This window comes from Passer domesticus, chromosome 21, assembly GCF_036417665.1.
Source record: "Passer domesticus isolate bPasDom1 chromosome 21, bPasDom1.hap1, whole genome shotgun sequence".
Taxonomy (NCBI): Eukaryota; Metazoa; Chordata; class Aves; order Passeriformes; family Passeridae; genus Passer; species Passer domesticus.
In genome coordinates, this window is record NC_087494.1 from 5,907,338 (window position 1) to 5,919,130 (window position 11,793).

At 45.1% G+C, this 11,793-nt stretch overlaps 1 protein-coding gene across 1 annotated transcript; it reads left to right on the forward strand.

Annotated features, from left to right (window-relative positions):
- The first annotated feature begins 8,357 nt into the window (after positions 1-8,357).
- Positions 8,358-11,745, forward strand: NDUFA11 (NADH:ubiquinone oxidoreductase subunit A11). The gene is made up of 4 exons (XM_064396372.1): positions 8,358-8,515; positions 8,606-8,698; positions 10,567-10,689; positions 11,552-11,745. Exons 1-4 carry the CDS (start codon positions 8,434-8,436, stop codon positions 11,662-11,664), a joined length of 411 nt encoding a protein of 136 aa, XP_064252442.1. The 5' UTR covers positions 8,358-8,433; the 3' UTR covers positions 11,665-11,745.
- The last annotated feature ends 48 nt before the right edge of the window (positions 11,746-11,793 follow it).

The following is an 11,793-nucleotide window of genomic DNA, read 5'->3' on the forward strand; positions in this document are numbered from 1 at the left end:
CATACTTTAACACTTGGGAATCAGTGACCCGTTTCTCAGCCTTTTGGCTCAGGATACTCCTAACTCAGTGTGGGGTATATGTCTTCAATTTTCTCCCAAAGGTTAATTTTTTGCTTTCTTCTACAAGTAGGGCGGTTGCTGCCGCTGCCTGAATGGCGGTTGGCCACCCCCAGCTGACAGGGTCTAGTAATTTTGATAAATAGGCCTCTGGTCTCCTGGATCTTCTCCAGTCTTGGGCTAGTACTTCATGAGCTCCCTTTTCTCTATATCTACAGAGAGAAGGGTTTGTCTAAGGCAGGAAGACTCAGTGCCAGTGCACTAATTTTTGCTTTAAAGCTTCAAACTTTTGCTCATCCTCTTTTTCCCACCTAATCTCTTCTTCTATTAACTTTTCATACAAGAATTTGATGGCCTGCGAGTATCTTTCAGTCCATAGCCTACAATATCCCAACAAGCCTAGAAACTTTCTAACTTCTTAGTTTTTGGCTGTGGGAGTGAGACTATGCCCATAATTCTCTCAGGGTTCAGTTGCCGGCTCCCTTGACAAATCACATGTCCTAGGTATTTTACTTCATGTTCTACAAATTGGAGTTTCCCTTTTCATACCTGAAGTCCTTGGTCCCCCAGAAAATTTAACGCCATGGTGCATTCCCAAACTTCTTTTTCTTCCTGTCCTGAGAGAAACAAATAATCTACATATTGGATAAGTTTTATCTCAGATTTGATGGAGCAATGTTGTAGTACTTCTCCTAGTGCTTGACCACTGAATAGGTTTGAGGATTTGGAAAACCCTTGGAGTAACCTAGTCTACCAAAGCTGTTGCTTCCTCCCTGAATCAGGTTTCTTCCATTCAAAGGCAAATATATCTCTACTTTATCCTGCTAATGGGCAAGCCCAATAATCATGTTTTAGGTCTACCACACTAAACCACTGGTGTGATATCAGTAGTGTATAGGGGTCAGGCACTACTGGGTATCGATTCACTGTTCTTTTATTCACTTCTCTTAAGTCTTGGACACGCCTGTAAGTCCCATCTGACTTCTTTACTGGTAATATGGGTGTATTATGGGGGAATGCACATGGTTCTAAGGTCCCCTCCTCAAGCAGGCCCTGGATCACTGGCCTTAGTCCTTGTCTCCCTTCCAGGGAGAGTGGATATTGTCGTACCTGAACTGGACAGTTTTCATTAACTATTTTTATTACCATAGGTTTAATGTTTAATTTACCTCGATTTTTCCGTTTTGCCCATACCATTTTATGAATTTTTTTATCTTCTTCCCTTAATTGAACAAGCTTAACTACCATTTTTGCTTCCTCAGGGAGTACTCCCATGTCCAATTGCACCTGTAAATCCTGTCCTAATAAATTGCACCCAGCTTCTGGAACTAATAGGACATTCCCAATCCCTATTTTATTTGTCCCTTCAAACTTTACTTGCTTTATAAATGAGACTCTGAACCCTTCCCCTTTTGTACCTACTACTTGTATGGTATCTTGACCCTTTTTGCACCCCTTTGGAATTCTACAAACTCAAGTTCTTTCAGCCCGTGTCTCCTAAGAATTCCAATTCTTCCTCCTGGGGACCTATTTTTAAAGTTGTCAAGGGCTGCTGATTGTATTCTGTCCCCAGGAGGTAGAGCCCCTGACGCCCCATGTCTTCTGCTTCTCCTTTTTTCTCAGTCTCATAGACCTTCAGGTCCTTTTCCCTTTGGGGGCCATTCTTTCTGATATGCCCATATTCTTTACAGTAAAAGCAAACTGGTCCTAGGTTCCCCCATCTCCCAAACCCTCTTTTTTGTGTCCAGTCCCAAGAAGCTACATCCCCTCTCCATCTGTCTTCTCACATTTGGGGTCCTCCTCCCTTACCTGGGTTGTTCTTTACATGCTGGTGTCCTTCCCTAATGGTGATTACCATTACCTTGGTTTTCATCTTGGCCTTCTCTTCGTCCCTCTTTACATACACCTTCTGTGTCCCTCTTAAAAGATCTTCTAATCTCCTTTCTTGCCAACCATCTAACTTTTCTAACTTCCTCTGTATATCTGGCCAAGTGTGAGTGACAAAATTTATCTTCAGTAAGATCTGTCTGGCCATTGTATCAGGGTCGTATTGCTGGCCAGGGGTCTGTGTACAAATCATGAACAGGATGGAACTGCTGAGGAACATGTCTCAAGTTGTTTATTTTCTAGCATCACTCTCATTACATGGTTATGACAATGGGAAGATGCCAGCAGCTCACGTCCCTGGCAGCAAGAACTTAATGTTGCAACTTACTTCAAAAGTTTTTTGGCCAGTCACGTAGTGCATAAAGCCTATTGACACTATAAGCATGCGTACCTCTTGTTAAAACAGTTCTTGCTTATTTCAAATACAATGCCTGCTTGTAAGCCTTAAAACACAATGCACAGGGCTCCATTATTAAGCGTAGTACTTCCTAATATCTTGCTAGATAGACTTTTCTGTAGCTTAGGGAGTTATTCTAGCCAAGCGTTAATACACAGACCATTGTTCTATTTGTCCTTACTTTTCTACTTCTTACATAATTTTTCTGCTGACAAATGGCTACTGCTTAGCTCTAATCGCAGTTCTGTTATCTCTGAGGCCTGCCTTTTGCAGCTTTCCCAAAACCCTCTGATTTTAAGGATTCCCACAGGTCAAACACTGAATATTGCTTCATATTTTTCCCCAATCTTTCTGGCTACTCTGTTGGGGTTTCTTCCCTCTTTTGCTCCTCATCGAAAGCTTTACAAGCATTTTGATTTCATGGAGCTACTTCTTTGATACCTCTTATAATTAATGTTCTGTACTCCTCCATGTCTTGTCTTCCCCCAGTGCTGTTGTGGTCCCAGTTGGGGCACACTACAGGCATTTTAAGGTCCCCAGGAGGTCCTTGCACGTGCTCCCTTTCCCTTATCCGTATCCCAGCCGCCTGGATTATCTGTCTTTCCTCTGGTGTGAATAACATGGTCATTATTGATTGCATCTCTTCCCATGTATAAATATTGGGCCCCAGAAACTGGCCTAACTGTTCCACTAATCCATTGGGGTCCTCTAGTAATCCTTTTAATTCTTTCTTGAACATTCTCACGTCAGAGGAATTGAGAGGTACTGTTACAAATCCAGTTCCTCCCTGCACCCCATCCAGTGGTACTTTTCTCAAAGGATATAATACTATTGCTTGGTTCCCATCTCCTGATCTGCTTTCCTCTCATTGTGCCACTCTGTTCCTAGTGTTTTGGCTAGACCCATCAGGAGGCAAGGGAGGTGTAGTTGCGGGTACTGGAGGTGGAGAGGGCAAGTTTTCTAAAGGGTCCTATTCTTTATTTTCTGATGCCTTAAACAGGCTCACCTTTGAGGTTGAAGTCTCCCCCTCCCAGCAGGCAGCGTAGTCACTCTCTTCCTGATTGAATGGTTTCTTAGCTCTTGTATAGATGTTTTATGCCCGACATATCCTGTTGTTTGTCCTGGCTGGATGGTGACAGGGAGGGCGACAGACTCCTGCTTTGAGCCCTGCTGAATCCCAGCTACCAGCAGCATGGAAACAAAGAGCAGCACCACGGGTCCTGGGGTAACTTTATTTGGTGGTAAAACTTCCCCTCTTCAGCCTCCCAGGACCCTGAACTGGGGGCAGACAGTGACTTATATAAGGGGGCAGGTCTCAGGGGAGGATACAATCTTTAACAAATCTGGAGAATTGGGAGTGAAAAACAAGGCTGGGAATATAATGTATAAACCAATAAAGAATTTCAAGGGAGGAGAACAGTTTCAGTGAACTAATAGAGTTTGGAGAAATACAAAATGGAGAGGGAAGTTTCTCAAGGGAAGGCAGGTTTGGGGAGAAACTGGCATTTAATGAAAGGAGGAGTAAGGAAAGTTCTGGTAAAAGGGCAGAGACAAAAAGACAGCATAAGGAAATTATAAAATTGCAAATCAAACAGTAAGCATACTACTAAAACAAAAAACACACTACAAAACACACTATCTTTCCTTCATCTGATCCATATCTCGGCCAGTATGCATGATTGCTCCTAATTTCTCTTTCAATCCATTCCACCATGCAGTACTGAATCATTTTGATTTTGTCCTTATCTTGGTATTGGGGTCATATTTCCACTGGCCTAGTTTCCTTCCCAGTGGGCTATCTGGGGGTGTTCCTATTGGTACTTCCTCACTTCTTCCTAGCTCCTTGGGGAATTCCCTGCTTGTTCTCAGTCCCATCTCAACAGGTAACCACAGGCCCTCCCAGCAAGTCCCGCCCGCCTTCCTAAGAAAGGAAAAGGAAAGGAGGGGGAAAAAAAAAAGGAAACAAGGAAAGGAGGAAAGAGAAGGAAAGGGAAGAGAGAGAAAAAGCCTAACCTCTCTTCCAAAAAGTAGAAGAAACACCTATGATCCAGGGACTTCTGTATCACCGGACTGCTCCCTGCGGTTCCTCTCCTCCTCGGTTCAATGCTCTGGTCCCACAGTCGCACTCTGCTCCCTGTCCTGCCTGGCTCAGCTCGGCTGCGGCCCCACTCCTGGCCTGATCAGGCTTTGGCTGCAGCCCTGCCCCATCTGGCTCCACTCAGCTGCAGCCCTGTCCCGACACGAGCACAGTCTTCCCTGATGTCCATCCCCTGCCGCGAACCCTTTAGCGGCTGCCCCGCTCCCAAGTCCCCAAAATCCTTCAATCTCACGTGTCCCACCAGCCTCAGGGTTCTTCTCCATGGGCTTGCCCCATGTGTCCTGCTGTTTTTTCTTCCCCCTGCGTGGACCACTGTTTTTTCCTTCTGACTGTCCAATATCCTGAGGCTTCAACAGACTAGGAGAGGTCCTGTGTATTACTTGTTTGAAGCTGACTTTTATACATTAGAATTACGGAATTACAATCTGGGCAAAAATAGTTATGAGGATGGTACTCACCTCCCCTTCCCCTTTTTTCTTTATTCAGTCACCTGGTGTCTTCAGGGTTCCAACCTGCAACCACCGGTAGTCCTGGGAAAGTGTGATAGAATCTGCCAAACTTATGGGAGGGGCGTGCTTCTTTTGAAAAGTCCTAGGGCCACTGGTGCAAGGCGTATATCCCAGACCAGTCCCCATTATGAGAAATGATACTCACTTTCAAAAAATTTAGGAGGTTTATTAAAACTTTATTAAAAAATACAGCGGAAGATTGAATAAAGAAAATAATACAGCGCGCCAGGAGCAAAGGATTCTATCACCATCTGCTCATCCACACAATGGATGTTCTGTCTTTTAACTCTTTAGCCGCTCCCAACATTCTGTCAATTGACTCCTCCTTCACTGTCCAGTGGTGGAGATAATTTTCTTACATCTTGATTGGAGGTCAGGTACCTACCATAGTGTGAAAAACGCCAATCACTTGTTTTAAAATTTTAAAAGTTTAATAGTAATAAAATGGTTATAAAAATGATTATAAGATAATAATAGCAATTAGAGCAATACGAATTTGGACAATCAGAGTTAGAACAATAAAGGACAATAAAAAAGCAAAGTGTTACAGATGTCTGGATGCTTCCTGGGCATTAAGCCCCCAAAAAGCATAACCGCTAACAAAGGATTAGCCCTTAAAAGCAATAGCCCCTTGCACATTCATATATCTCATACATGATGCAAACATTCCTTGCAAACAAGGGATTTGTCTGTTTATTGACAACTTCCTCCCCTTCATCTTGTAAATCATTGTTTGACTCCTCAGAGTCTGGAAGGATGTGGAAGGAGTCTGGTTTTTCCCAATAAGGAGGCAATAATTATTCTCTTGGGATTTTGGTGTCTTGTTGCTGTTATCTTTGTGTGAAGAATTTCTTTATTATCTTATCCATTCCTTGAGCTAGTTACAAAAAGTATCTTACATTACGTAGTTTCTATTTTAATATTATGCTATAGCCTAAAACTATATTTACCACACAACTTAAAAGGATTAATACAGCACTACAAAAAAAAAATTACAATATAACTTTCCAACATAGCACATATAGTATTCCTTTTAATATTTGTGAAGAGCCAATCCTATAATATGCATTTTTCACACATAGTAACAAGCTGACCCTCCCAAATGTCCTGACTATCCAGGCCATCCTGTGATAACAATGCAAGGGGGGAGAAACATAGCTATACATCTACAAAACTTCTCTTAACATATACATCATATTTGCTCTTTAATTGTGAGAGTCAACCATCGCATTACTCATCTATAACACAGTTATCTGCAGCTTGTAATACGATGGGAAGCCCCTCTCCCTGTTTAAGGGAATGAATATTCTGTATCAGCAAATTTATTTATCAGCAGTAAAACCATTTGGAGCCAAGTTAGTGTTTTAGGAGTAATGTTACATTAATTATGCATTGCTTTCCCTGGAACTTGTCCGTTTATAGTAAAGTTCTCTCTTATTGTAGCTCTCTTAACAGCATTGAATACCTGGGGAGGGTCTGCAGCCCAAGGATCTGTATCTGCTGAATAAACCACTACCAGCAGTGTGCAGCAGGTGAGCTGCAGTCTATCCACGAGGCAAGTGGAAAGCTGCAGACACCAGAGTGCTGAGTCTTGCAGCTACAGGCATTGTACCTGCTGCAAAGCAGGAGATATGTGAATTCTCTGTCCCATCTCCCTTGTCAGTGGAAGATGTATTATAAATCTGCTGCATGGGATATGGTCTCAGAAGATCTTTTAACAGCTGCTTGGATCCCAGAAAACTATTTGTTACTTAATGGTGTAGAGTCTTGCCCTGTGCAAGATTCAGTGGCTTCTATATGGTTTTTATTGGGGAGAGAACATTTGCAGCGTGTGCCACCCTGCAGGCAAGTGATTTATCTGTCCTGCTGTCTGGAAGGGTCACACAGCCCTTCATCTGGTGAGCTGAGGAAGAGCTTTGGAGAAGGGGTAAAGCTGTTCTAAAAACTGCGTCCTTTATTAAAGCACCAGTGAGTGCTTGATGGTGGCATTGGTTCTGTGTGTAAGAACAGCTAGCTCTCCAGCACGCAGAGGAAGCAGTGCCCAAGCCGAAGGTCAGTGGAAGGCCCTGCGTTGTGAATGCCCTCCACACCCGCTCCTTCTGGCACTGAACGGAGCTCTGGAACGGAGGTGGTTTGCCTGCCGCGTTGTGAGCGCACCCCGGCACATCTCCGGTGTGACACAGCACAGCGCAGCTACTGAACCCTGGCCATGCCCCTTCTCCTTTTCCTCCTGCCGGGCTCACGAAGCTCCAGCTTTACTGCTGGCAGGATACAGCACTACAGAAAATTCCTTTGGATAATGGAGCAGTAGCATCCAACTCCAGCTGTTCTGAGTTCCTATCAGAAAGAGATACTGTGGGGGACTCAGCATATCGGAAAATGCAGAAATCAAGTATTTTATATGCTTTTCACACACACGGAAAAGAGGTAGAGAGGTGACAAAGCTTGAGCTAACAAGGATACAGTTGTAGACTTCACTCGGATCTTGGAGTTATTTCAAGAGTCAGGAAAACAACTGGAATAGCTTTGCTTGAAGGGATGTCACTGATAGGGGAGATGCATGTCTTTACAAACCCATTCGATGGGTGAGAGTATGGGTGTTAACATCTTTGAAATGGGTCTTTAAAGTCTCTACTAACTTCAAGCAGGCTTGTTACCGAGCCCAGACAGCCCAGCTCCTGAAACAGACAAGTGGGGGACAAGCCTGAACTTCTGAACTTTGGGGTAAAATGACAGGTTCAAGGGGGAATATGTGGTAAGGCGGTTTGGGAAGGCTCTACCTTCCTAGTACCGCAGCCAATGGGAAAAGGAAGAGGGGAACGTGCAGCCGGGAATTTGGGATAAAAGGAAGCTGTGTCCTCCGAAACCTCGAGAGTAAAAACACCATGGGCGTGTGTCCCAGTGGACTCTCTCCCTTTATTCAAATAAAATTGCAGGATTCCTCAGTCTCCTTTATAGACATTGGCTTTTCATTGTGTGATTTTCCATACATCACCAAGAAGGCACAGTAGAGAGTTGTCTTGTTGTTAGTGTACTATGAACAACTGGAAAAATCAATGTATACAGCATCTCTATGACCTATGTCAAAGCATCTTTATTATTTCAGAAGGAAATAGGAACCATACAGCAGTATAGACACAGACAGAGAATTAAATCAGAATCTTTGAAAATTCATTAAAAAATATTTCAAGCGCCAAGAAGTAAGAGTTGTAGACCCTACCAAAAACGAGCCACAAAATAACCACAACCCCTGGCCCACAAAAATGCAAAACACCCGCAACAAAACAAAACAAAGCCACAGTGATCTCCCCATCCCGCCAGCAGCCAGCACGGACAGACGGTAGGGCCACAGCCCGGAATTCGGCCAACAGCCCGGGAACGGCAGGCAGGAACGGCCGGGGCCGCGGGCCCATCCCCGGCCTCACCCCCTTGCGGGGCGGGGCCGCGCCGTCCTCTCGCGATAGCTCGCTCGTGCCCTTGTCGCCATGGCGGGCTATTGGGACGGGCCCGAGGGCGAGCAGTGCCCGCAGCGCACCTGGCTCGCCACGCGCGTGGGCGCGGCCGCGGGTGGGCGCCGGGGGGCGGGAGGCGCACGGGGGGCGGCCGAGCGGGGCCCAGGCCCGGGCCCGGGCCGTGACGCGTAGTGCTGTGTTGCAGGCCTGGTCGGAGCGGCGTATCGCATCATCCTGCTGCGGCCCGGCTCGGCTCTGGCCGCACTGCAGACGGCGGCGGCGGACAGTGTCACGATGGGTAAGGGCCGGGCCCCTCGGCAGTGTAACTGTAGGATGGAACTCCGCAGGGACGCCAGCCTTGCCTGTGCCCGGTGTGGCTGCGCCCTCACTTTTGCCCTTGCCTCCGCCCCTGCACGGTTTCGGTGGTTCTCTCTTCCACCGGTCTTGGGTCGTTGTTTAGCCGAGAGACAGAACAGTGAAATAGAAAGACATATACTTGATTTGCAGGTTAGGTAACATATTTTTTGCAATATAGAGTAAAAGGTACATTGTGGGGTTTTTTTTATTTCTAGAACATTAAGTTTGTGGGCAACAACATAGTATAAGCAAATTTAGGTTTTTGCTTAATATATTTAGGCATTGTACTTAATAAAGTACATTTGCTGAAGAACAATGCAATATTTTTGGTGGCAAAGGGAAAACAAACGTGGGGTTTTCCCCATCGTGTTCTATAGACAAGGAGAAACTATGCAGTTGTCTTGAATTGTCTTTGAAAGTGGATGCTGAAGAGAGAAGCAGGGAGCTGAAGGGGCTGCATGGTTGAAGCTCACTCTGTCGCTTGTCAAATGCACTTTTTCTCTTAGCAGACTTTTGCTTTTCAGTCTAATTCAATGATTGTTCCACCTCTGCCTCTCCCCAAGTGCTGGTGCTCTGAGATGGGGCACAGTCAGTCCAGGTTTGTGTTTGTGAGTAGTTTGACTCTAATCCAGGATCTGGCATCTCCTCTAAAGATCTGACGTCATTACGAAGGCACTGGATCATGTAATGAACTGTGATTTCAATAAATCTCTTAATCCTAAACAGGCATATTGGATCCTCTTGCCAGTTTCACACCTGAGGAAGGGTTTGTCCTGTCTGCCATTCAGGAGCCACACCTCATGGCCTCAAGTTGTGCATTTTGCCTACAGATGCCTTGGTCCAAAGCAGGGAGAGCAGGAAAGTTGCAATGCAGTCCTAGGTGTGGGGGTTTTGTTTCTGCAGTGCTCTTTTCAGTTGATTTTGGCATCAGCTTAATTCATTTTCTGCATAGGTTTGTAACAGGAGCTGCTGGTTTTATATAGGGATTGAAAATTTTTAACCTGGACATTCTTGTTGTTCCCAGGAAAGATGAATTGAAATCTGCAGATGCTGCCTGGTAGACAGGTTCACGTTTCATGATCAAGTGTTTGTATTAGATACAAACCCAGCTTTTCTTGACACAGCTCTTTGCCAAAGTTTGCAGTTATATCAGTGTAGGGTCTGATGGGGCGAAGTGTGTAATTCAGTGAACAGGGTGCTTCTACTTTGCACTTTCTTAGTTCAATTCAAAAATTTTCATTTCAAAGTCAGTTTACAAACAAGAACAATTTACAAACTCAATTCATTTTCCTACTATCCAGTAATCATTGTGAGCCCCAGGCAGGCAGAGGAGGAAAGTGTCAGGACTAGCAGTGTATAGGGAGAGCAGAGCCCTTGGGGTTGCCCTGCCTGGTGCTGTGAGGTGGCTTCACAGGGACTTGAGGGCTGAGTTACAGTGCAGAGTCCAGGCAAAGCTGGGGAGGTGGCTGCACAGACAGCACTGCTCCCCTCCAGTACCCCCAGCTGTCAGGGGTGCCCCATGCCTTGTCGGGAAGGGCTGTTAGGTGGTACGCTGTCAGCATGCGGTGCTGTTTGGTGGCAGTGGGTGTGGGGTGCTCTGAGGCTCCAGCTCACAGCGGTGCAGGGGGAGAAACCCGGGGAAGGTGGGTGGGGCTGAGTGAATGCTGAGTCTCACTGTAGCAGCTGGGATAGGATGTCCCTAAGAAATGGGAAACAGATCTTCATTTGCCATTGTAGTCACTGTGAATATTGAAGTGTGAATTCTCTGGTCCTTGAGGATTTTGGTTTTGTTTTTTCACTTCTTTACAGCTACACTGGGAGCTGTGTTTGGCTTAAGTACCTGTCTCAGTGCCCAAGTCCGGGAGGAACCAGAGGATCCTTTGAACTATTTCGTAGGCGGCTGTGCAGCAGGAGCTGTCTTGGGAGTGAGAGGTAACTGTGGACAATGCCTGCATTGAAATGTGCCCTTGCTGGTGTTAGAAACTTTTCAATTGGAGAAAAATGTTAAAGAATGTTGATGTTAGGCTTCTTTGGTAATGATTCATCTCAGCCTCTATTCATGCCAGTTTCATTGGCATTGTGTGGGCCTGCTAAAATAAATACAGCTGCAGGAGGGGAGAATACCAAATAGGACATGAAGTGATATACAGAATGAAAAGAGAGCTCACTCAGTACTGCCAGTTAGAGCTACCAATTATACCTTAAAATTGCAGGATAGGAAAAATATAGTTGTGGAAATCCATGTTTTCTTGGCAACAAGTGTGATTTATTTTAGACAGCAAGTGCAATCTAGTATCTGCCTTGTGAATTTGTTGCATAGTCTGAGGGACAAGCTGTGTCTTGCTGCTGTTGCTCCTATAGCCCTTTGTAAGGTTTAAGCACCTCCTGCAGATACTGACACAATCTGTTTTCTGTAGACATTCATCCTCAAACCTAAAGAAGTGAGGGATTTTTTTAAAGTTGTAATTGTGGTGAAATATAATTAATGTTTACTTGTCCTAGTTGCTGAGCTGATGAGATTTCAAAGCAGTGGTTGTTATTTTTGTCACTCAAATGAGCCATTTAAGATTGCCCACTTAAGGGGATGGGGTAGTGGATTGCTGAAATTGATATTTCAAATTGCAAGCCATAAGCATGAGAACTCAGTTTTATAAAAAGGTCACTTTTCCAATTCCTCTGGCCAGACAATGTTGGTGATGGTCAAAGGACTTACGAAAAATGCCAGTCTATCAAAATCTATTGCAAAGGACTTGCGCCTTAATGGATCTTTTCTGGTTTGATGTGTTTTCTTCAGCTCACAGTTACCTCACTGGCACCACAGCATGTCTGGGGCTTGGAATCACTGCAGCTCTCATGAAGATCGGTAACAAGGAGGGCTGGAGGCTGACCGGACCTCCCAAGCTGTAAATGTCACCTTTCCCTCTGTGAGCTGGCTTCCAAACGCTGTATGTACTTAGGATGTCATGTAATAAAGATTTGGTCCAATCAGCAGTTGTCACAACATGGTGGTGTCATGCGGCTGTTTCCTGGCATTTG